Source organism: Phoca vitulina, unplaced genomic scaffold (genome assembly GCF_004348235.1).
Source record: "Phoca vitulina isolate PV1807 unplaced genomic scaffold, GSC_HSeal_1.0 scaffold5, whole genome shotgun sequence".
In the NCBI taxonomy this organism is placed as follows: domain Eukaryota; kingdom Metazoa; phylum Chordata; class Mammalia; order Carnivora; family Phocidae; genus Phoca; species Phoca vitulina.
In genome coordinates, this window is record NW_022589708.1 from 55,329,868 (window position 1) to 55,355,153 (window position 25,286).

Below are 25,286 nucleotides of genomic sequence, written 5' to 3' on the forward strand. Positions count from 1 at the left end.
TTGTTACAACTCGAATAGCATATAAAGAGAAAAGTGACTAAATACAACAGCAATGTAATTAATTGTCCAGATGCTACTGTTTCTTAAGAATAGAGTTCAAAGGGGGTGTGTTACCCCCCCCCCACCCCCCCGCATAGAGATGGTTCCATATCTCAGAGGCCTAGGGGCTGAACAAGGTTGCACAGTTGTTTGATTGGTCCAGTACAGTGCACAGTACTTAGTCTCTATTTTAAGCTACATAGTTATTGGAGTTTGTGCTTAGAGAGATTTTGAAATTCAACCAGAAAATACCTTTTGGCCTGTTCTGGGACTTTTAGGATGAGGCCACATCACCTCTACAGTTAGATGTCTTAGCCCTTTTGCCTAGCTAATGAGCTGTCTTCCAGAGGGAGGTTTGGACATTGGCATCTCCTCTTCCCCAGGTTCCCTAGTAGGTGTACTGAATGATGGTATGAGGCTGGGATTCAGAAACTCCCTAGAGGGGGCGCCTGGGTGGCTCAGTCAGTTAAGCGTCTGCCTTCGGCTCGGGTCATGATTCCAGGGTCCTGGGATCGAGCCCCGTATCGGGCTCCCTGCTCAGCGGGGAGCCTGCTTCTCCCTCTCCCTCTGATCCTTCTCCCTGCTTGTGCTCTCTCTCTGTGTCTCAAATAAATAAATAAAATCTTAAAAAAAAATTAAAAAAAGAAAAGAAACTCCCTAGAGTAGAGCCAGGATCCTAAGGGGACACTTGGGGGCATATTCCACATAGAACCTGTTATCATCACAGACCCTAGTGAGGCCTTTTAGGTGCTTAACAGGGATTTGAGCCAAACAGTAGGGTAGACGTGAGGACACAACTCTGCCTGTTTTTTTTTTTTTTATGTTCTGGGACTGCTTGTTCCTTTTTTTTTTTTTTTTTTAACCTAGCTTATGTCTGAATCCTTTCCCTCTCTATTTTAACCAGCTAAGGCGAAGAAAGCCAAGTCTAGTGAAAAATGCATTAAGACTGAGCAGGAGGAAGAGAGGGTCTTAGTCTAAGCTGCACATCTTCAGTCTTCTTCAGGCAGGGGCAGTGACCTAGCAAGAGGCATCCCTAATCTTTTCTTACTACAGAAGCCTCATGGGAGACAAATGAGAGGGAAGCAGTACAAAAAGAGAGTAACATCAAGTAGAGATCAGGACCTGGGACTGTGGCCTCATAATAAATATTTTGCTCATATTCCTCCATATCAATTCCGTCTCAGGTGGAATGGAGGCGGGGAGGGGAAGCAAGGGACTGGCAGGCGACACTGCCCAGACCAACATGCCACACCTCTGGCAAGATATAGAAATGGCAGAATTAAATTAAGAATCATACTTCACATGCTATTTGTAACCCGATTATTTTGTTTTTACCTAATTACATTTTACAAAAATTTTACCACGTCCTTCAGCCATCCTGTATTTCATGCACAGTATCCTATAATTTATATTTACTAATATTTTATTTGTCGACTCCCCTATCATTGAACATTTTTTTTTTTTGCTGTTTTAAATAATGTAGTAAGAGCCATGTGCATGAATTTTATAATACAATACTGATTAATTGTTTGGGATACATTTTTAGAAGTGAGTTTACTGGGACGCCTGGGTAGCTCAGTTGGTTAAGCGTCTGCCTTCGGCTCAGGTCATGATCCCAGGGTCCTGGGATCGAATCCTGCATTGGGCTCCCTGCTCAGCGGGGAGCCTGCTTCTCCCTCTCCCTCTGCTGTTGCTCTTGCTCTCTCTCTCTCTCTCTCTCTGTCAAATAAACAAATAAAATCATAAAAAAAAAAAAAAAACAAAAAAAAGAAGTGGGTTTACTGAGGCTTTGTCTTAAAGTTGGTTTTATTGATTTAAAAAACAGCCTACAACATGAGGCCATATTGGAGTCAGGGCTCCGTGGGGTCAGAACCACATCTGCCTTGTCCACCCACCCCTGTGCATCCAGCATTTGAGAGATGCAAATTACAAAACTGTGTGTTGGTCTAGACAGGTTGCATGGGAATAGGAAACTCCAGGAGAAATATTGCCAGTAATATAAGTTCATCCAGTGGATGAGGGCAAGCAAGCATTCATTGTTCCTTGTACCCCGTTTACAATTTCTTTTTCCTGTGTTGTGAAGCACTTCAGGGTAATGTTTTTCTTTTATTTCACCAGAGGGCAGTGTTCCAAGGATTATCACAGGAAGCCTTGTCTGCCTGCATTCAGTCGTTACTTGGAGCATCAGAGTCTATCAGCAAAAACAAGGTTTGATGAAGTGTTAGGTGAATAATATTGTGGAATACAGCATTTATTTTTAGGCACAGAAATTTAAAGCCGTTTTGGCAGTAGGATTTGTTTAATATGATTTAATTGAGGCCCTTTAAGAGATGCTAGAACAGTTGACCCTTGAACAACACAGGAATTGGGCTCAGTTCCCCCCCACCTAAAAGTTGAAAATCCTTATAGAACTTTTGATTCCTCGAACACTTAACTACTAATAGCCTGTTGTTGACTGGAAGCTTTACCGATAACATAAACAGTCAATTAACACCTATATTATCTGTTATATGTATTATGTACTATATTCTTACAATAAAGTAAGCTAGAGAAAAGAAAATGTTATTAAGAAAATCATAGGGAAGTGGGCGCCTGGGTGGCTCAGTTGGTTAAGCGACTGCCTTCGGCTCAGGTCATGATCCTGGAGTCCTGGGATCGAGTCCCGCATCGGGCTCCCTGCTCAGCAGGGGGTCTGCTTCTCCCTCTGACCCTCTTCCCTCTCGTGCTGTCTCTCATTCTCTCTCTCAAATAAATAAATAAAATCTTTAAAAAAAAAAAAAAAGAAAGAAAATCATAGGGAAGAGAAAATACATTTATAGTACTGTACTGTAAAAAATTAACATATAAGTGGACCAGTACAGTTCAAACCATGTTGTTCAAGGCTCAGTTGTATTTTATTATAGTGCTAAATAAAGACTACACTGTAAAAGGAGTGCCAGCTTTGCTAAAAAGTGCTGAAAGTGGTACTTTGGTTATAAATTCTATAGGGTAAAGGTTTCTTATTATAGCCTTAGCAACTGGGAAGGTAGTAGACTCCTGTTTCCCTGAAAGACCAAAGCAGTGTTTATAAGGGAACATAGCAATTTATAATCATCCCTTCAGTGATGGTTTTAAATAGTTGAATGGCCTCACTTGGAGGAAATCAGCCAAGTCAATCTGGAAGACAGACAATTGTGGCCCATGGGTTGCGTGGCTAGAAGTAGTTGCCATGACTTTGTGACTTACAGTTTTTAATCAAGAAGGGATCTGGGGCTGAAGGCTGCTCTCAGGGCCCCTGAGAATTTTTTATAGCATGGTCAAAAGTGTTGCTTTGTTTAACTTTCCATTAAAATATGTGTTGCCTAAAAGGAGGAAGCTGTGGGGGCTATTTCCAGGGAAACTTTTTTTGCTGTTTGGAGTATTCAAACCTTGTGAACCTTTCTGGACTTCCAGATTTACAAACTTGATTTCTTACTTCAAGGCTTTAGATAAATTAGGGTAAGACAAAACAAAACAAAACAAGAACAAATGACAAAAAAAACTTCCTGCAAAAGAATTTGGGATTCTGTTGCTAGGAAAGCTGTACCTCTGATTGCGACCACTGCATTCTCCCAGTCATGGAATGGAAGGTTGCAATGAAATTTTCGTATGCTGGAAAGAGGATGGAAAGTTATTTGTAGACAGGCAGATTTAATTTTTAAAAAATATTTCTAAGCCTGAGCTCTCACATTTCTTATAATACATGAAATCAGGAAGCATGTCTAATGTTAGGCAAATGATTAAGTAAATTGTGGCATACTCATAGAGTAGACTATTACACAGGCATTAATTTTTTTTAATGAAGCAAAAACATTTAACTTAAATATGTTAAGGCAAAAAAAAAAAAAGGATACAAACCAGATGTGCATTATGACTTTATGTAATGAAAACACACAATAAAACAAGAACATTGAAAGCTTTTGGGTGAATATGGATATTTTCCCTTCTTTTCTCTATAATCTTCTTTATTTTCCAGATTTTCTAGAGTAAGCCTGTATTTCTTAGCGGATAAGGAGGAAAAAATGATCTAATTTAAAAATAAGTTTATATGCTTATGTCTTCTTGTACCACCTCCTTTTTTTTAAAGGGAGGAGTGAAGGGCTCTTTGATTATTTTGTCCTTACCCTGTGAGGCTATCCTATTTTACGTAACTCTGCTTCCTACATATTACAAGGGGTTTAAGTTTGTGTGAGGAAGTCCTCGATTTTGCAAGCATTAGCTCATTTATTTTTGTTGCTGAGTTTGTGTACTTTTGCCTTTCAAGAAAAAAGTGATTAATGAAAATGACCGCTTAATGTCTTAGCTTCTTTAGGCAAGAAGATTATTGCCATACTTAATTGAAGACCTAATATATTAGTAAACTAACAGTTATGGTACTGTTTGCTGGATTATAACAGCTTTAGTAAAGTAAATCTATATTATACTATTTTTGCCCCTTGGAGTTGTTAGTTTTTTAAAAAATAGAGCAAGTATTCAAAATGTGTAGTGCTTCCTACTTATTTAATGCTCTGTGTTCCAGAGTGCAAAGTGAGTTTCCATCAAATAAATCATACTTATATATTGATTATATGTTTATTTAGAAGGAGGGAGGAGAGAGAGAGAGACAGACAGACACCGGAGAGGAGTTACTTTGTTTAATAACCCCTTTAAAATTGTTTTTTGTTTTTTTTTTTTTTAATTTGACAGACACAGCAAGGGAACACAAGCAGGGGGAGTGGGGGAGGGAGAGGCAGGCTTCCTGCTGAGCAGGGAGCCTGATGTGGAGCTCGATCCCAGGACCCTGGGACCATGACCTGAGCCGAAGGCAGATGCTTAATGACTGAGCCACCCAGGCGCCCCTAAAATTGTTGTTGTTTACTGAAGGACAATTTTATTCTTTTCCTAATACAGTGTAACGTTGTAAGAAATATTTTCAAAGTAAGATTCTGTCTTGATTAAGCAGCAAGAATTAGTGGATGCAGCCTTGCTCTTGTTAATATACAGACTTTTTTTGGAAGTGAAAGTTATGATTATTCACTGTTTTAGGATTGGAACAGAGCTTTGAGAACTAAGCTTGACTCATAAGACTCTTCTAGATGGGTCCTGCCAGGGCAGATGCAAGTATAGTGACTCTCAGGGTATAGACAGTCAGTGCTCTCTTGGTGGCAGGATAATCCAAAATGGTAACCCCAAATCATTTTTGCATTTGGAAGCTCCTTTTGTGTAAATATGAATATTTCTGATATTCTGGATATTGAAACCACTTTGGCCAAACAGAGTCATGTTACTTGAAGAGAAACTGGAAAGCCACGAGAAGTCAGAGTTGTGCTCATGCTTTGACCTTTTCTTTATTTCCTGCTCCATGCTGAGGTTAGGTCACTTTATCTCTTCTGTTTTTAAACCAAGTTAAAATAGATTTGATTTCTTTTTCTAAATGTGTTACTTTATAGCCTTTTGTCTGATTTACTTTCTTGGATTGATGAAGGAGAGTGGGTGACAATGTTAGAGTTTGCAGCAAGATTTTTCCAGATAATTCTAACATGGGTAATATGGGGAGAGTTCATTGTACCACAAAGGAGTATTGGTACATATGGTTAGGTTAAGGGCCATAAACCTAGGTAGATTAATGTTGATTAATAACACTGTGTGTTTTATATGTTTTTATTTAATCTGTGATAATACCCATTTTTCTGTCTTATAATTTAGACTCAGATTGATGGACAACTTTTCTTAATTAAGCACCTTTTGATTCTTCGTGAACAAATTGCTCCATTTCATACTGAATTCACCATTAAGGAAATTTCCCTGGACCTCAAGAAAACTAGAGGTACTTCATTGTTCTGGCTGGCACATTTGGGTGTGTTTAACCTGTCCAAATGTGTCAGCAAAGGTTATAGGTTTATTTTATGTTCATCTGCAATTTTTTTTGCATGCTGTGCTTGCTAAGCATGTTACTTGTTCATACTAAGCTGAGCTGTCAACATCCTAATTACATCTTACTTGCTGTATTTTCTTTATGAAGTGAACTGTTTCTGAGCATTTCAATTTGTAATATAGCATTACTTCTCTTAGACTCTGCCACATGTTACCATAACCGGTTAAAAAATGAAAAATCAGTGTAACAGCTACTTACAGTGTCAGCCAATTGGGGTGATTTTAAACATCGAGTAGAGTTTGTCAGTTCATGAAAATTCAGGAAGCCAGCTGGGTAAAATGGTAAAATGGGAGTATTTATCTAAGAGTGAAAGATTTGGGTTCTGTTCCTGGACCATCATTTCCTGGCTCTTGTGTGATCTTGGATGGGTGTTTTAGCTTTCCTATCCCATGTGAAATGAGCAGAATCAACTTGTCATGATAACTTCACCAGGTTATTGAGATCATTAAGCATGAAAATGTATGTTAAAGTGCTTTGTAAGCTTTAGGTGCTTAAATAAGCCTAATTGGTATTATTAAATCAGCTGGTTGTTACGTAATCATGTGGATAGGGTCTTTGAGTTGTTAATAGACACTGAATCATCTTGTGAAAGATGATTCATCCGTCCTAATGATTTGCCTCTGACTAAATTAATAAGAGATGATTTCTAAAAGATCAAAATAGTTATTTTCTAAGATGTTGATCTTAAGCACTTAAGGATATACTATGAATATCCCTAGTTTCCCTTACTTACAAATTTATCTAAACTTTATCTTTTCTTAACCATTTCCAAGAGAATTAAGCTCTAATGCCTTAAGCCTTTGTTTATAAAATGGAACTTCTCTCTTAAGTATTGGGGGAATTGAGAAAATAGTCACTCAAATTATTTCCTGTACTCTGGTTCAGAGGAACTCCAAATACAGGATTCCCAAGGGTAGCCGGTTGTTAGTTCCCTAGTGACTGTGCTTATAAAATAGTAGGCTTGACTTAACTCACCTGAGAACCAAAGTGGTCTCATCATGAGTCATATTAGAACAGTTTACTCTCTCTTTTCCTAATGCTCTCTCCTTTCCACCATAGAGAATACCTTTTGGTTCTGTTGGAATTTGAATAGTGACCCTGTGTGTTACTCATATATTTTGTGATTTATTTTTATTTTTTATTTTTTAAAAGATTTTATTTATTTATCTTAGAGGGTGGGGGAAAAGCAGAGGGGGAGGGAGAGGGACAAGCAGACTCCTTGCTGAGTGTGGAGCCCGAGAATGAGGGGCTCGGTCTTGATCTCAGGACCCAGAGATCACAACCTGAGCTGTAACCAAGAGTCAGATCCTCAACTGACTGTGCCACCCAGGCGCCCCTGTGATTTCTTTTTTTTTTTAAACAGCAGCCAGATTTCCTCGCTTTTGCCTTTATAGAATGCATAATGTTTTTTAGAGCTTATTCTCATCAGAGGCTTCCATCCCCCAACCAGTCTAGTTAATTTCCTTCTGTCCTTTCAGTGTGAGGTATGGGAGTAGTGCTCTAACCTTGAAGAGTGCCAGGGGCTGATAGTCCTTAACTTTATTTAAGTGTTGGGACAAAGTAAGGCTGATCTACTTCATTTTTTTCTAATTCATAATTTGTTGCTGCTTACTTAGTTCTCATATAGATCCACTGAAGTGTGAGAAAATAAAATGCCCTAAAATTTTGGCAAATACTGGTTTGTTTTCTCTAAAACATTATAAAGCCTATATAATCCTACTGTATGCTGTCACAGACAGTCTTTTAGGTTATCTTGTAGAAAAGACAGCAGAAACAAAGCTTTACTCTCAATACTGAATCTGATAGATCTCTTTGAGTAAGATCAGGGTCAAGGCAGTAAGTACTGTTGTGGTACGTGTACTTGGAAAAACCAGGGCTGGAAGCATTTCATGCTTTGCTTCTGCAGTGTGGCAAAGCAAAGAAATGGTCTTTTCTGACTATCACTTAAAAGTACTTGCTCTCTTTACTTTTAAACCTCTAATCTCTCATGACTAACATTATATCTTAATTGCATTTGAACATCAATGAGACCTCAGTTGGTACTTTGCATGGATTCTAGTTAGTCTGGAGGTTAAGGGATAAATATGTCCTTTTGGTGTTTTCTTTCTGGCTGACACATTAGTTTATTCATTCTGCTTCAAATGAATAAGTTTCTGTGCCAGCCAGGATCTTAACAAATGAAGCTGGGTAAGTATCTGATTTTTTTTTTTTTTCTGAAAGATCTATTTAGCAGCATAAAAGTAAAGCAGTGAAATTTTAAGGTATCAGTTACCATTTATCTTTTTTTTTTCTGTAAATGGATAACTGAGATTAATAGTCATTTCTCAAGTTTGACTTCTAGAAAATAACTGTGTGTGGGTACTACAGCCATGGTTGGCCCTAATCCCACCCTCTTCCATTCATGGCGGTGAGTTGGTGGAAATGAAACCGCTCTTGCTTTGTGGTAACAGATAACTGGTGTATGTTAACACACTGAAACAGTAACTCGTCTTTTCTTTTAAAACTATACCTGTTCACTGGATGAGTAATTTTGTTTCACAGATGCAGCATTTAAAATCCTGAACCCTATGACTGTTCCAAGATTTTTTAGGCTGAATAGCAACAATGCCTTGATAGAGTTCTTGTTGGAGGTGAGAAGGAGTCTGTTTCATTGGTGGTGGGAGATAAACGGCATTCTTTACATATCTGGTAATTTCTAGGCACATAAAAACAGGAGGAAATTGTCATCTTCTTTTTAAGGGTACGCCTGAGATAAGAGAACATTATCTTGACTCTAAAAAAGATGTAGACCGTCATCTGAAATCGGCCTGTGAGCAGTTTATTCAGCAGCAGACCAAGCTGTTTGTAGAGCAGCTGGAGGAGTTCCTGACAAAGGTATAGACCTTGGTGCATATTTGGTAAAGTAATTTTCAATTCTTCCTTCAATTTCCTTTTGAATTACCCTCTTGTGAAAACTCTGGCAGGAGCTAGTAAATAGTAAGCCCAAATCTTAATGATTCCGTCTAGGAAATCACCGTGTTTCCTATTATGGAAGCTTTCTGGTTTGGACTTTTAGATATGCTTGCACAGTTTTCAGTTTTTAAGAGAAAAAGTGCAAATATTGTCTCCTCACTAACATCCATCCAGCTGGCTAATGCCAGGAATGAAAAAATCACATCATGGCTATTTTGACTTTCCTGTTTCAGCCTAATTTTTTTTGTTTTTTAAATGCTTAAGTACCGTTACTAAGGACTTTACTTCATAAAAATTTTTAAAAAGTCTTGAAATTTAAAAAAACAGTCTTGAGATGAGCTTTCATTTATTAAAGCCTCTACTGCCTGTCCGGACTTGTATTAGAGTACATTATAAAAAGGATAAAAATATGACAGCCTTTTCTCTCAACTTTACTTACCTAAGTCCTGACTGGGGAGACAGGTTGTATCTCTGAAATGACCAGGGGACAGCTAAGCAAATTGTCTGTTAGTATTTGGAGTGTGTGTGTGTGTGTGTTTTTCTTCCCCTGCCACATAAATTTAAAAGGGGGGAGTGGTGGTAGAAAGGTTTCCTGCTGGGTTTTGATTTTTAAAAAATGGCACAAGTTATCGATACTTTGTAATTTACAGGTAAGTCCATTACAGTTTTTACTGAAATTGTCCTTACAGGAAATCTGTAGATTGTGGTATGTATTTTTGGGAGAGCATCCACATTAGTGCTGGTGGGAAATATTGTAGATGAGTATTCTGCAATAGCAGAGCTGCAGAATGAATCATCTGACATAAGCAAGTTGATTATAATGAAATCTAGGATTAAAGGTTTTTTCTGGAAAAGCACAGTCAAGAAGTCAAGAGAATGAAAATTCACTGATGTAGCTGTCCAAATTGATGGTAGTGTAAGTTTGGTAAATCTGGTATAACTCTATAATTATGCATTTTGGAAGGCTCTGGACACTATGAACATTTTTTAAAAATTAGAGATTTATGTAGAAAACATGTATTCCGGGGCGCTTGGGTGGCTCAGTCGGTTGGGCATCTGCCTTCGGCTCAGGGCATGATTCCAGGGTCCTGGGATCGAGCCCTGCATCAGGCTCCCTGCTCAGCGGGGAGGCCTGCTTCTCCCTCTGCCTCTGCCTGCCGCTCCCCCTGCTTGTGCTCTCTCCCTCTCTGTCAAATAAATAAATAAAATCTTTAAAAAAACAAAAAACAAAACACGTATTCCAAGTCTGAATTATATAGTGGTTCTCCCTGGAATGCTACACATCTATAGCGCGGACTCTTGTATAGCTGTTCACGCATCTCTCTTTACACCACTCCTCCCTGAGGGGTCGGAGAGGGAAAGACCCTGCCTCTTGACATCATTGAGAAGTCAGTCCTGTCCCCCCTGCTTAGTCTGTGTTGTCTTTGCTCAGATCATTCACTGTTGCCTCGTTTTCTTTTTTCAAACTTGGTCCCTAAGTGCTCTTCAGAGTCCAGTCAAAATATTTAGTAGATAGTACAGCTTAGACGACTGAGCATCCCTTTCACATTATCTTATTCCAAATTCAGTCCCTTCCCCCATCCTGTTGGAGTAGAGTGAGTCAGAGACAAAGACGCGCACACATCCCCAGGGCATACAGCGTAAGCACTAGAGTTCACACAGATGTATGTGATCGTTTAAGATACTGCTTGTTAGAATTTGTGGACCAAGCCATTTTTCACTTTTTATCTGGTGGATGTTACTAGTATTCTGAATAGCAGAGACAGAATAAATGATTTTAAAACTTTAAAATGATTTTCTTTAAAGGTAAATCTGCAAGTGCAGAATCTTGTGCGTCTTTTATTATAGTTGGCATCTTACAAGGCGGCCCGTGATTGTACCTTGATAAATGATTGCAAGAGAAGCGGCATCCATAGGTGCAGAAAGGGAACAGTTTTTCATCTTCGATTTGGATGTATGCTTGTAGGTCTCAGTATTTTAACATTTGGATATGAGCCTCATCAACAAATGTTCTCAGCTGAGAACAATTTGGGCTCATTTTTAAAATATATGTGGGTTTGCATAATAAAACAAACTGTGTGAGTGTAGAGAACATTCTTAGGCTGTCTGAAGACTTGTTTTTGAGCCTAAAGACTCGGGGTGTGATTTTAGTCCCTTTTTACCTGCTGTAAATTGGCCTTTTGGTTATGTAGCTCCTTCCTGGACTCTCCTTGTTGAGATGCCTTGTTTTCATTAATTCTCATTATATCCCTGGCACCTAGAGTAAGTAAAACATCTTCATTTCAAGTTGGAGACACTAAAGTTATACAGAGTGACCCAATATACACAAGACAGTCATTTCTACAAACTTAATCTGACTAGTGTAAACATCTTCCCTGATTTTTTGGTACAATTAATGAAGTTTCTTCAGAAAAATAAAATAAATTCTAGAAGAATATATATGCTCTATTGTCCTGTTTCCTGCTCCTTGAAAAATAACCTTTTCTCTAAGTATTTGACCCTAGGGAGTATAATACTGTTCTAAGTGTTGGGGGTAGAAGTTCATACGAAAATAATTTGGATCAAATATCTTCTGTTAAACTCAAAAACTGTTGATACTTTCTTTTCTTTCTTTTTTTAAAGATTTTATTTATTAATTTGACAGAGAGAGCACAAGCAGGGGGAGTGGGAGAGGGAGAAGCAGACTCCCTGCCGAGCAAGAAGCCCAATGCGGGACTTGATCCCAGGACTCTGGGATCATGAGCTGAGCCAAAGGCAGATGCTTAACTGACTGAGCCACCCAGGCACCCGAAAAACTGTTGATACTTTCTATTGTTTTAGAATTTCATTATATTGACCGTTGCTTGAAACAAACCCTGAAGTAGGGGTTGGACTGGTCATGGGTGTGGTAGAAAGAGCATAGAATTTTGACTCAGGAAAGCTGAGCTCTAGCCCCCCTTTGCCACCTCCTGAGTAAAATGGTAGCAAGGTAGATTCTCCAAGCCTTGCTTTTCTAATCTCTACAGCAGAGATAGCTACTGTATCCCTCTTCCCAACTTAAGGTTATTATGAGGCCCAAAAGAAGATCATACATGTAATAGTACTTTAAATGCTGCAGAAATGTTATAGGAAAATACGACAAATTTGAAGTGCAGGTTTTGCTTTAACAAAAAATCTGAATGAAAGCATTTTAAAGGAAGTACATTTCAAGTTTATAACTAAGCTAAAAGTGTTTCCCCCAGTTTATGCTGAAAAACTCAAGACTTGTATTTAGCAATATTCATTTTTTCCCAAGCAATTTACTGAAGTATTGCGAGTTTATTTGGGTTGGGGGTGGGGGCGGAGTGGAGGGAAAGGGGGAGAGAGAATCTCAAGCAGGCTCAGGGCTCTATCTCACAACCCTGACATGACCTGAACCGAAAATCAAGAGTTGGACGCTTAACCAGCTGAGCCACCCAGGTGCCCTACAAGTTTGTTCTTAATATTCCCTCTGAAGTGTTATTAATTTCCTCAGCAACACTATAAATTTAAATTTTTTCTTGATTGTAGTGCATGTAAGAGAATTTGACCTCTAAATTTAATTTTTGTTCTCAAGGACTTTAATGGGAAATCAGGATAGAAAATATGTAAACATTATGAAGTGTACAGCAATGTCATCATGAGACAGTGGGTCTACTATGTTCATCTCGTAGGGTTTTTGAAAAAGATAGGGCTAATTGGGGAAAACTTTTGAAGAAAATGCTCCTTGCAGTTTGACTTAAAGGTAAGTATGTTACATAGATAGTAAATAGAGATGGATATGTAAGTTTGTCTTTGTTCTTAATATAAAAATAATTAATACAGCCTAAACCTACAGCATATATATCATTATGATATTGGTTAAATTCTGGAACAATCAGTGGAGTAATAGGCAACCATTACTAATAAAACATAACTGTTGGACACAGAAAAATGTCCAGAATTTAGGGTTAGGTGGCGAAAAAAGATGTCAGAGCACTGTGTTCCTATTTTTGTAAACGTAGACACATTAGTATGTTTATATATTTATGTTGGAAAAGATTTTGGATAATACATACTAAATGAACATGTTTTTCTTTTAGCATTGCCTAATCTATAATCATATAAATGATTTGTTTTTAAAAGCTGCATCTCACAATACAAAGTAAAGCTATCGAGAGGGATAGACAATAGGAAAGGGGTGATTTTATACACATGGCAGCATGAGCAAAGGCCTAGGGTAGTCCAGGAATGTGAGCTTACTTAACATTGTGTTCTGTCTGTGCCCGTCTTCTGCCTAAATATTTTTGTGGCCTTCTTTAATCGGAAAGTGTTCTCAAATTTTTCTAATGAGACTATCTAGTGAGGCCAAGGTCACAGTTGGGACCTTTGGCACCTAACAATCCATTTAAAAAATGTTTTATGCAGTTTCTATCCTTCACCTTCCCCAGCTACACCTTAGTTACCACCTACCCCACCATGATTTGCCATCTTGAGAACATCTTAAGAACAGACTTGTCCAAGCAGCCAAATGTACTTTTTTATGTTTGCTTCTCTGTACTGATGGCTGAGGAATGAAAGGGAGATGAATAAAAGGTGGGCATCTGAGTCTACCTGTAGCACTGGTTGGTCAAGTGTGCCTTTTGATGCTGTTTGAAAATCTCGTTTTCATAACATTCTCTCTGCCTGAAATATAATAAAGAAAAGGAATCTCTAGGTATGTAAAGGAGATTTGTCCTGCTGGGGTGACATTTTTCTAACAGCATACGATAACAATTTAATGTTGACATAACAGTCCACTTAAAAAGGGACCTGTTTTGTCTCCGTATTTTTCCTAGGTCCTCAGTTTTGTCTTCCTTCTCTAAAATGTTTCAGGCAGAATATCTCAGGACATTGGTGGTGTTTTTTTGCAAGACAGCAGATGCCTTGAAATCACAAAAGAAGTTTTGCTAAAATATGTTATTAGTTGGAAGGATTATGAGTTACGACGCATTTTTTTAGGATTGCACATTTGACTATCATTATGTTTTAATAGGTTCAGATGGTGGTGTGTCCTTGGAGAGACGTGAAATGAAAAGAAACGTGTTTCTTTTTGTCTTGTCTAACAGGTTTCAGCATTAAAGACGATGGCCAGTCAGGGAGGACCCAAGTATACTCTTTCACAGCAGCCTTGGGCACAGCCAGGTATTCACATTTTACTATCAGGGATTTCTTTTTTTAGGATGTTGATTAATTTGCATTTATATAGTCTCTGACAGCTTGGAGTTGGTTTCCTACTTCTGTGGTTTGTGTTGATGCAAGGTGCAATTTGGAGCTGACAGGTCTTAATGGGCCAGCACTACTTGCATTTCAAAAAGCATTCCAAGGAAACAAGAATTAAAAAGAAAAAATACAGAGTTAAAAATAAACGGTGATTAGATGGAAACAGTTTGTTTCTGTACACCTGCTTTTCATTGTATTAGAGCTTTGATGAAAGTACTGTTTTTGGTAGTCTGCAATTAGGGAGGGAACGCTACTGTTCTCAAGTATTCAGTGAAGGATGTTGGTCATTAGTTTGTTTCACGTTTTATGTAAGTTACATCCTCAGTTTGTTAACATTTTCAGAGTGTTCAAAAAAGTTATAAAAATTGTGGTGTAAGTGGGGAGTTGGCAGACATGCTTGAGATGTTCCCAGTTTTACTCTTTCTTAAATATAAATTTTTTTGTGCCAGAGGGTTTTTTTCTTTTTTTTATCTTTAGCATTAGACCTCGGACATTTAGAATCACAACTTTGTGGGTTACTTTTGGTTCATTTTATGGCATTTTAAGTTGCCATTAAGCCAGAATAAATCATTTTGGAGGATTAGTATTTCTGGCTGGTCCCTGGCCCACATCAGGAAAGAGATCTTTTGGAACCTAAAAGGGCAAAATGGTAAAAGAATCATGTTTTAATTATGGAGAAGCTGTATCCAAGTTGGTAGGGCAGCTTTTAGCTGAAAGTGAGATCCAAATTCACCTTTAGCATCCATAAAAAATTGACTGTCTACCGGCACCTAATCTAACGTTAGGTTTTTAATATGATTGGTTTTCCATATTGAAAGAATGATATATTTGTCAGGTATTTTTTCTTTTGGGGAAAAGAATTGAGGGCATTCTAAAAATTTTCAGTTACTCTTAATAATGGCTCAGGTTAATTTGAAGTTGAACTAGAACTGAGAAGCTAAAAGAGTAGCTGTGCATCTCATAGGATTTGTAAGTGTACAGAATTATCAGTTGTATTTGAATGGAAGATAGGATTTTATTTCAAAAATTTGTCATATGAACTTTGATGATATCAGTATAGGTTTGCATTGATTTGCTTTATTGCATATGAACTTTTTGACTGCTTTCGGTCTTTTGTTTACCTGTGTTGGAGACAGTAAATATTTTACTGTCTTCATTATTTTAAACCTTTGTTTCATGTGAGGTTGAAATCTTCACCATCTGACCAAAGGGCAGAGATCATACTTGATGGAGTAGTACATTCTGTCAGAAGACAGAAGATCTGGAAACTCTTTTTAAAATTTATTTTATTTATTTATTTTTAGAGCGAGAGCATGAAAGCGTGGGGGTGGGGAGAGGCCGGAGGAGAGGGAGAGAGAGCATCTTGGGCAGGCTCCACACGGAGCCCGATGCAGGGCTTGATCTCAGGGCCCTGCGTCCCCCAGGTGCCACAGCGCTGGGAATTCTCATCACAGCTGGCTGTGGTAGTAGCGCCTGCTCTGACCCCCCACAGTCAGGAGCAGTCTTGCCACTCCATAACTCAGCACAATGCTAGAAGGAAGTCTGACCACCTGTGGATTAACTGGGACTTTGGGTCAAGGCTTCAGTGTTTCATAGGGCTTATTTAGAAATAGAAGCTGATTTTATTTTGAATGTTTATGTAAATGAAACTCTTGGGTGCAATAAATCTTTCTTAAAATAGGTAGAAACCAACAAACAGGCATAGGCGTATTTAATACAACTAAGCCCAGGGGCTTGATGCATAATTAACGTATTTTTCTTTCCTCTTTGGAAGGATCCTCTTTCACTCAAAACGGGCTGTCATTTTCTCAAGTGGAATCTGAGTGGAGCTTGCAGTGTTAGGTGTGCTGTGCTCTGCAGCATTAGTAAAGCAGGAGTGGATGAAAGGAAGCTGACAACAGGACAGATTGCAGTGGGGCTTGCTGCTTTGTCGTTAACCCATTCTCTGTCTTTTAAGGGAGGAGGTCTTGGCAGATAGAGCAGTGGCACTCCAGTTCACTTAGCTGTTGTATCTTCTGTCCCATGTAGCCGTGCAGAGCTGTGGAATTGCTTTTTCTTCATCTGTAGTACAAGAAGCCTACACTGAAATGTCAGGGATGTTTGGGCCTTTGGCTGGGAGCATCAAGAACAATCTAGGGACTTGTCTAGGGCCCTAGAAACCCAAGGTGACTGGTTCATGCAGTCTTGATTAGGTTCCTGGGGATCATTTCATGATAAACTCAGAGGAGATTGAGTTGTAAATTAGGGTGCCAATTTGTTAATTTACTCTGAGAAATATACCTTTATAAAGAGCCCTCAGGGGCGCGTGGGTGGCTCAGATGGTTAAGCGTCTGCCTTCGGCTCAGGTCATGATCCCAAGGTCCTGGGATCGAGCCCCGCATTGAGCTCCCTGCTTGGCGGGGAGCCTGCTTCTCCCTCTCCCTCTACTGTTCCCCCTGCTTGTGCTCTCTCACTCTCTCTATCAAATAAATAAATAAAATCTTTAAAAAAAAAAAAGAGCCCTCAGAGGGCTCTGTTCAGTAGGCTTCACACCCACCATTTGGTTATCAAGGGCTCTGAAAACTGACTTAGGGATTCTTGAAGTGTGTTGGTGAGGATAGAACCAGAGCCCATGGAATTAAGTGCCCTAAAGGAGCTTTCATCTATTTTATGAGAAAATAAGCAATTCCTGGATTGTTTTCTTCTTGAGAGCGTTGATACTTTCTTACCCTGCTCTACCACAACCCTTCTCAATTTAAAGAAAAATGTTTTTAATATATAGTACAAAATTTGGGCTGTGACAAAGTATAAAATGAAAAGTAATTCTATTTTTCATCTCCAAACCAGTCCTCTCAAAGGTAGCAACTATTAATAGTCTCTTTCCCCCAATTGTTATATATGTACTAGCATATCTGGACTTTAAAAATACTGTACAAATAAGATTATACCGTATTCCTTGCCTTCTTTCTTTTTTTTTTTTTTTAACCTTATTCTGTGTCTTGGAGCCCTCTCTGTCCTGGCATATCCAGCTCTGTGCATTCTCTTCAGTGATGCATGGAATGCGTCACTCTAGCATAATTTCTTTAATGATTCTGTTAATAGTTAAAAGTATTTTTAGGTTTTTTTCCTCATCCAGTCTTTAATAAATGTCCCTGTATACACGTATCTTGGTATTTTATTAGTATATCCATAAGGTAAATTTCTAGCAGTGGCAGTGTTAAGTGATAGAGTATATGTGTATTTTCAGTTTTGCTAGACATTGCCCAGTTTACGCTCCCCACGGCAGTGGATGAGAAGGCCTGTTTCTGCACACCCTTACCAAATGTGGATATTCACAGTCTTAGTAACTTTTACCAATCTGAAAATATCTCAGTTGTTTTAATATACATTTCTTAAATTATGAGTGAAGTTGAATGTCTTTGAAATTATTAATCAGTCTTTTTCTTCATACCTTTCTAGGTAGTTTCCCTCTTTTAAATGACCTCATAAAGATTACTACTCTTCTTTTCCATTTGTACTTCTTTTCAGACACTACACTTAGGCTACGTAATTGTTTCAGTTACAGTCTTCTGGAATTCTGTAGCCTTTCTGATAATACAGTATAAGATTATAACAGATGGGGGCACCTGGGTGGCTCAGTCAGTTGAGTGTCTGATCTTGGTTTCCCCTAGGTCATGATCTCAGCTCAGGTCATGGTCTCAGGGTCCTGGGATAGAGCCCTGTGTTGGGCTTCATACTCAGGTGCAGAGTCTGCTTGTCCTTCTCCTTCCCCTTCTGTTCTTCCCCTCACGCGCGTGCTCTCTCTCTCTCAAATACATAAAATCTTAAAAAAAAAAAAAGAATGGAACAGATGGATTTTTAGTTATTGTTAAATATGTGTGGATGTTTTCAGAATGATTTCACAAGCCAAGAGAGCATCTCTTGCTGTGAGTCAGTTCTGTAAATGAGTAAGCTCATTCATAATGAAGTAATTCTTATTAGTGTGTCTCTGCAAATAATTTTTTATTTTATCTTAACTATCTCTGAATTCCAAAGGCACAATAGTATAGCCCCTATGAATGTCCTGAAGGGTGTTGGAGGAGTTCTTTTACTGCCTTTGCCTTTGGGAGTAAAATTTTGTATGTAGTAGATAATGAATGTTTATAGGGCTTGTGATTAAACTTGGTAAACAGGAAAAGTGAAAGAAAATTTTGGGGGAAATGGAGTCCTTTCTTCTGCCGTTTTTTTCTCTCCATTTATTCCCCTCTGAATAAAAATGGAAGTGTTTCTTCTCTTTTTCTTTGTAACACTAATGAGGTTAATTCTTTCCAGCAAAGGTCAGTGACCTTGTAGCAAGTGCCTACAAGGCAATAAAAGCGAAGCTGCCTCTGACATTGAGAAGCATGTCATTGTACCTATCCAATAAAGACACAGAGTTCATCTTGTTTAAACCTGTTAGGGTGAGTATCATGGTATGTTATTTGAATGTTGTCCAGTCTCTTCAGGTTTTCTTGCCTTGTCTACCATTTTCCTCTTCCTGTAGACATTTAAAAGTGTAGGTATACTGTTCTAGTAAAGTTGATTAATAATCACTGTAATTCTTGGGAGGCTTACAAAACCAGCACCGGCCTGATTATATCCACCCCTGCCTTTGTCTTAAGTTCTTTATGTTACCTTTGGCAGCAAGGTAATTTTGACCTTAAAGTACCAATTAGTAAATAAATAAGCCAGCAGATCTAACATTGAATGTGGCCCAATACTTGAGAAAGCGGCATTTCAGGAATTATGCTTCATTTTACTGGTGAGTAGTGGAAATAAATGGCTTGCCGTGGCTGCCAAGGGATTAAATGTCAGAGCAAATTTAGTGCTCATAACTTCCAGCTCTTGTTGAGCTCACATCTTTACCGAAGGCATTGGTTGATTTTTAAAGTACGTTTTATGTGTCTGGGAACTTTATTATCTTTTGTGTAAGAAATTGCTCCTGAAGGCCTTACTATTCTCTGGGGGGACGGGGCTTACTAGAGTTTAGCTTTTCCAGGAAGTATTATCTGATAAGGCTTAGTTGGGTTGTACTAGCATGTGAATCATTAAGTGTAAATTATATGTCTTTGGTAATCCAGTGAAAGATACATTTCCTCCATTTGTTTGGCAAACATCATTAAGATTTAACATTCTGAGAGAGAGAGAGAGGCAAACCAAGAAACAGACTCTTAACTATAGAGAATAAACTGATGGTTACCAGAGGGGCAGTGGGTTGGGGGGATGGGTGAAATTGGTGATGGGATTAAGGAGTGTACTTTTTGTGTTGAGCACAGGGTAATGTATGGAAGTACTAAATAACTATACTGTACACCTGAAACTAATATAACACTGTATGTTAACTAACTGGAATTTAAATGAAAACTTAACAATCTTAATGTTTCATGTTTAAGATGACCACATATGTTTCTAGTGACTCATTTAATGGGATTGCCTCTTCTTCTTTCTAAGAATAATATTCAGCAAGTCTTCCAGAAGTTCCATGTTTTGTTAAAGGAAGAGTTTAGCCCTGAAGATGTCCAGATCATTGCTTGTCCTTCTATGGAACAGGTAATCCATCATCTGAAGATCCTTGTACTTTTATTCCTCTTCGTTATTTTACTTGAGTAGGTAATGTCTTTGAGTAACCATGTTTTTAATTTTAATTTTAAAAATTTACATAATTTTATTCTGATGAGCAATAATTCAAACTTTGAATTGCTGTCTCAAATTTTTAGAGATGACTTTATAATTTTTAATTGCTTTTTTAAATCCTTTCTGGTATTGAAAATTGCTGTGTTTAACATGAATGAACTATTTGTGAAAAGTTCAAATAATGGTGTTTACGATGCTGAGTAATTTTACTTGCAGTATGCATGATAAGAGGCCCACATTTCACATGAAAAAAAGTTACTGTAGGGATTTGATGTTAGAAGTGTTTCTGTTTTCTCTCTTCTTCCTAAGTTGGAAAAACTAAATACAGAGCTAGGTCTGTATTTATCATTCATGTATTCAGTTCAGCCAGCAAGTTTTTATTGAGCACATATTATGTATTAGGAGTAGGCTGGTGCTATGGTGGGTATTTTATTTCTGGTTTTAAGTTTGGTATAGCTTAGGAGTTTTACATATGTAAGGACTGGAGGGTGTGGGAGAGAGTAGTAAGGTATGGGAGCCTGATCAGAGAGGGTGGAGAGTTGGGGAAGGGACTGGAGGCATTGAGTATGGGTGAGTCTTTTGGGAGTTTTACCACATTGGGAGAGAAAAGGTGTAGCTGGAAGGGAAATGGGGTCTTTTTTTTTTTTTTTTAATTGAGATAGAACTCCTATGCCATAAAATTCACCCTTTTAAAGTGGACAGTTCATTGGTTTTTAGTATGTTCACTAAGTTGTGCAACATCACCACCATCTAATTCCAGAACATTTTCATGTCCCCCCAAAAGAAACCTCATAGCCATTAGCAGATTCCCCATTCCTCCATCTTCTATAATTTACTTTTTGTCTCTATGGATTTGTCCATTCTGGATATTTCATTAAATGGAATAATACAGGGGCGCCTGGGTGGCTCAGTCAGTTAAGTGTCTGCCTTCGGCTTAGGTCATGATCCCAGGGTCCTGGGATCGAGCCCCGCATAGGGCTCTCTGCTCCGCGGGAAGCCTGCTTCTTTCTCTCCCACTCCCTGCTGTCTCTCTCTCTGTCAAATAAATAAAATCTTTAAAAAAATAAAATAAAATAAATGGAATCATACAATACATGGCCTTTTATGACTGGCTTCTTTCTCTTATCAGAATGTTTTTAAGGCTCTTCCATGTTGTAGCATGTATCAGAACTTTATTCTTTTTTATGGCTTTATATATTCCTTTGTATGGATAGATGGGTCATATATATATATTTTTTAAATGAGTTCATTTTCTTTCTTTTTTTTTTTTAAAGATTTTATTTATTCATTTGAGACAGATACAGAGAGAGAGAGAGCATGAGCAGGGGAGAGGCAGAGGGTGAGGGAGAAGCAGGCTCCCCACCGAGCCAGGAGCCAGGAGCCAGGAGCCAGACGTGGGGCTCGATCCCAGAACCCTGGGATCATGACCTGAGCCGAAGGCAGATGCTTAACAATCTGAGCCACCCAAGCGCCCCTAGATGGGTCATATTTTAAAAAGATGTGTCTGTGGTTCCAGGATTGTAGTTAAAATACTTTTTTTTAATAAGTCACTTGAAGTAATTATATTCTATGTGATTATACCACTAACTTGATATATAGTTAGGTTTGTTTCAGTGTTTAGAAATTTTTTTTCCCCATCATTTTGATTTAATTTTGTTTTTTTATTATATAAAGTATTAACCTGGTTCTCAAGTCAGAATTCTAGAACAAGGTAGAATTGGAGGTGTCTTGCTTCCCTTTCAGTCCCCTCCAGCCTTTTCCTTCCTTTGTCCTATAAATAACTTACTTTTATTTGTTATTGGGTTATCTTTCCTTTTTTTTTTTTCCTTTTAAAGATAGAGGAAAATGCATGTTTTTATATTCATGAGGAGGATCCAGAGAGAGGGAAAAATTGATGCTGGAAAGATGTCCTGGAGTAGCAAAGGGGGGATGGAATCTCAGGAACAGTTGGAGGGTGGAGCCTTCGTTAGGTGCATGGGGGTGGGGGTGCTCAGTCGCAAAAGGTAAGAAAGCCCAGTGTTTGGGCACACGTGGGGAGGCGGTGGACACGATAGGACGATGGAAGCTCTCATCTGATTGCTTCATGCTTGTGAGTGAAACAGGAAGACGGTTAGCACTAAAAGGGAGGGGGCACTAAAGATTTGGGGAGCAAGGCTCAGTTGAGTTCAGTGGTTATGAATCCAAGAGAGCATGGTTGTCTATTTTTTCTCCAGTTATATATAGTCAGTTGCAAGAGTGTAGATGTGGAGTAGCCAGGTGAGCTTGCCAAGAACATGCAGGGTTCCCGGGCTCCTGCTCACTCCTGCTAGCAAGATACATGTTTTAGTGTGTGTGTGTATGTTTGTAACTTAAAATTTGACAGTAATCACTCACATTATGTACAACTGAAATTGCTTTGCTCTGCCTCTCTTCCCTGTTCATCTGATGAACCACTGCATTGTTCTCATGTACCAGTGGGCTGCAGCCTAGTTTGAAAAGCACTGATTGAGACCATCATTCTGTGCAACTTGGTGTTGTCTGTTTCATCATGATTAGACTGAGGTTTTGTATTTTTGGCAGGAAAAACAGAGGTGATGGTGTGTTCCTTTCCCTGGGAGTACAAATTTATAGAAGAGATTAGGGGGCCATTATTATTTTGATTGCCAAAACAGTTCGTACTGTGTAGAAGGGTTCACTGCCAGGTTCATTTAACCGCATGTCTTCTAGGGCTCGGGTGCCAGATTGGCCGTGTGGAGACTGCAGTTCCCTTCCCTGTCCCGTGGTGGGTTTCTCCGCTTCTGGGGGCGGCTCCGTGTCCCACCCTCCTCTACAGAGTGGGCAGGGTGCTCTAGGGCTCAGTCAGAGTTAGCGTGTGAGCTGAAATTCACTCCTCACGCCTGTTCTTTTGCCTTTAAAGTGGTCATTCAAGGAATTCATCTTACACAAGGTTCTTCCCACAACACACTCTGCACAGAGGAAGGTGAAATTGATAATTTAGATCTATTTCTATCCCTTGTCAGGGTTGGTATGTAGGTTTTTTTTTCCCCCTCCTGTCATTTTCATTGGATTCTAAATAAGTTGAGGGCCTCGATTCAGTGATAGAGTGTGACCCCCTCCCAGACCTGCCACAAAGCCCGCCCGCCCAGCGGCCGCTTCGCGAATCACACCAGCATTGCAGGTCCAGCTGTGTCCATTTGGCTTCTTAAAAATCTTAGACTTTTTCTGTCATTCTGTGTTTGAGGATTGGTATTCCACTGCAGAACTAACATAGCCTTTCACTTTGCTTTTCAGCTGAACCTCCTACTGTCCGTTTCTAAATAACTGGGCCGGCCGGGCTGTGCACGTCGGTGTCTGTGCGGTCCGAGCGGGCTGGGAAGTCTGGCAGCCTGCAGGACGCCGAGGAACCGGATGTGGGGGTGTCCCCGAGAACCACACAGGCGTGCTGCTCAGTGCTGACTGCAGAATGAAATACAAGCCAAGTGTTTGGAAGATTGGTGTTTCCCTTTTAAAAACATCAAAATGCCAAAGATTAATCTGGGAGCGTGAGAACTGCCTTCTTGAAAAGGTCACGAGAAATGTGAGTTTTTTAGAGGTAGCTATGGTGGGCACACAGGGAAATGGTTCTTAGCAAAAGATGTGCAATTTGAAACTAGGTTACAATAAGTAGTGTGAAGAAGAACTTTACAGAAGTACTGTTAATTAGAAAGCTTCTACGAGGAGGGTGTGTTAAAGCGTGAAACACTGCAACACTTTGAGCCGCAGAGATTCCACGGCGGCTCTTTTTTACTTCCAGAAATCTTATTTCTGCACTCTATTTAATGTAATGTTTCTCCTATCACTTTGAAGTTTTGTTTGGAGTAGATTGGGTGCATCTGAGAACACATTCTGCTTTCCTGGGAATTTGGGGTGTTCTCTTTCTGTGTGTTTGATGTGAGGTAGTTTCAAGGTGCAAGGAGCCTGTGTAAGGTCCCAGCGTCTGTACTCCTTGAATTGCTTAGGTGCAGAACATTTAAACACAGGGGCTGGAGCCTCCTCATAATAGATGTGTGCAGTATCTTTAATGAGAATCTTCATGGTACAATAGTCCGTGTTTGTGAATGGGAAGCACCAATTAAGATGTCTTAAATCTGGCCCGTAAGGGAGAGGAGGCAGCCTGCTCAATAGTGTATCTCACGCAGGAAGGTTAGGGTTACCAGCTTTCTGTACACTGCCTTCGGTTTTAGTAGTTCTTTGAACAGTGAACATTTTCATGTCCCATATATTCGTTCATTGGCTGTGCTGTGTACCAACGTCGTGGGGCTCTAGCCCTGTCACAGCAGGATACATTTAACTAACAAAGACGAGGAGGATGAAGATGGCCCACCCCTTAAAATCTACCGTATTATATCAGGGAATCATCAGATAAATTATGCACATCTTTGAGTTTGCCCACAAAAAACTATTTCCTGAGTGGATTGGTTTCGCCTCACATAAGCTGCTTTTTGGTTCAGAAGGAATTTTGAGTTACTCAAACACTATCCAGAGATGGAACACTGAAGAGGGTTCTGGAATGTAGCCAGCGGACCTCATTCTACAGGACTCGTCCCCTTGCAGCAGCCTCTTGCAGTGTGTAGATAGGTTATATATCCTGATGTCTGTCACTTTAAACAGGTCACTTGTTCCTCAACTCCATTTAAATTGGTGATGAATGTGGCTTGAGAGAGCTTAATAGTCTATTTTGGGAAGGTAGAAGGGAAAGAGGGTCCATATTCATTCTTTGACATGAAATGAATGAATCAGGATGATTGTATTTACTTCCACTTACTATTTTAAATACATAAACTGTTTAATGAAATAAACTGTAAAATATCCTGTTTTCTGTATTATATGTACATTTGATTTTTTTAATAGCCTTTCCAAAGAAATGAGGGCATGATTATTGTACAGTACTGTGACTGATTTAATTGGATGTACAGAGCAGGCTGCATTCTTAAGGATAAAAATATTTGATGGCACTCATCCCTGTGTTTTGAATCTTTTCTTTCTGAAACACTCAAACATCTTACAAAGTGCTGAGTAGGTGATAGTGATCCAACTTGTTGGCTAAATGAATATTTGTTTAAAATCTGTACAGTTTCAAGTGTTTACTTATACAAAACATGTACATACTTTCAAATAATTTAAAATGCTTTATATTATTTGGCTAGAAATTGCTGTTTTTAATAAATGTGAATTTTTTAAAAAATAAAGATTTTTGCTTCCTACTTTGTCCTCACATGTCTGTTGTGTGTATGGATTCTTTTTAAAAAATAATTTTTTAATTGAAATTTTTATTGAGCTAGCTTGTGATTCACATGCGGTTGTAAGAATACAGGGAGACCCTCTGTACCTTTCCCCCGATTTCTCCCAGTGGGAACATCCTGTGAAAGTAGAATACATTATCACAAGCAGGATATGGACATTGGTACACTCCACCAGTCTGTTCACATTTCCTCGGTTTTACTTGTATCGTGTGGATTTTTTGGTAAGATAATTA

At 38.9% G+C, this 25,286-nt stretch overlaps 1 protein-coding gene across 3 annotated transcripts in view; it reads left to right on the plus strand.

Moving 5' to 3' along the window:
* Nucleotides 1-24,975, plus strand: part of COG3 (component of oligomeric golgi complex 3) — a 74,005-nt gene extending 49,030 nt beyond the window's left edge. For all 3 annotated transcript variants that reach the window (XM_032402990.1, XM_032402991.1, XM_032402992.1), the window contains 8 exons: nt 2,158-2,247; nt 5,743-5,863; nt 8,513-8,601; nt 8,711-8,845; nt 14,008-14,083; nt 18,452-18,579; nt 19,610-19,708; nt 23,063-24,975. In XM_032402990.1, coding sequence (XP_032258881.1) covers nt 2,158-2,247; nt 5,743-5,863; nt 8,513-8,601; nt 8,711-8,845; nt 14,008-14,083; nt 18,452-18,579; nt 19,610-19,708; nt 23,063-23,092 — 768 coding nt within the window. In that variant the 3' untranslated portion in view covers nt 23,093-24,975. The remainder of the gene's footprint in view (nt 1-2,157; nt 2,248-5,742; nt 5,864-8,512; nt 8,602-8,710; nt 8,846-14,007; nt 14,084-18,451; nt 18,580-19,609; nt 19,709-23,062) is intronic.
* Nucleotides 24,976-25,286: the final 311 nt, after the last annotated feature.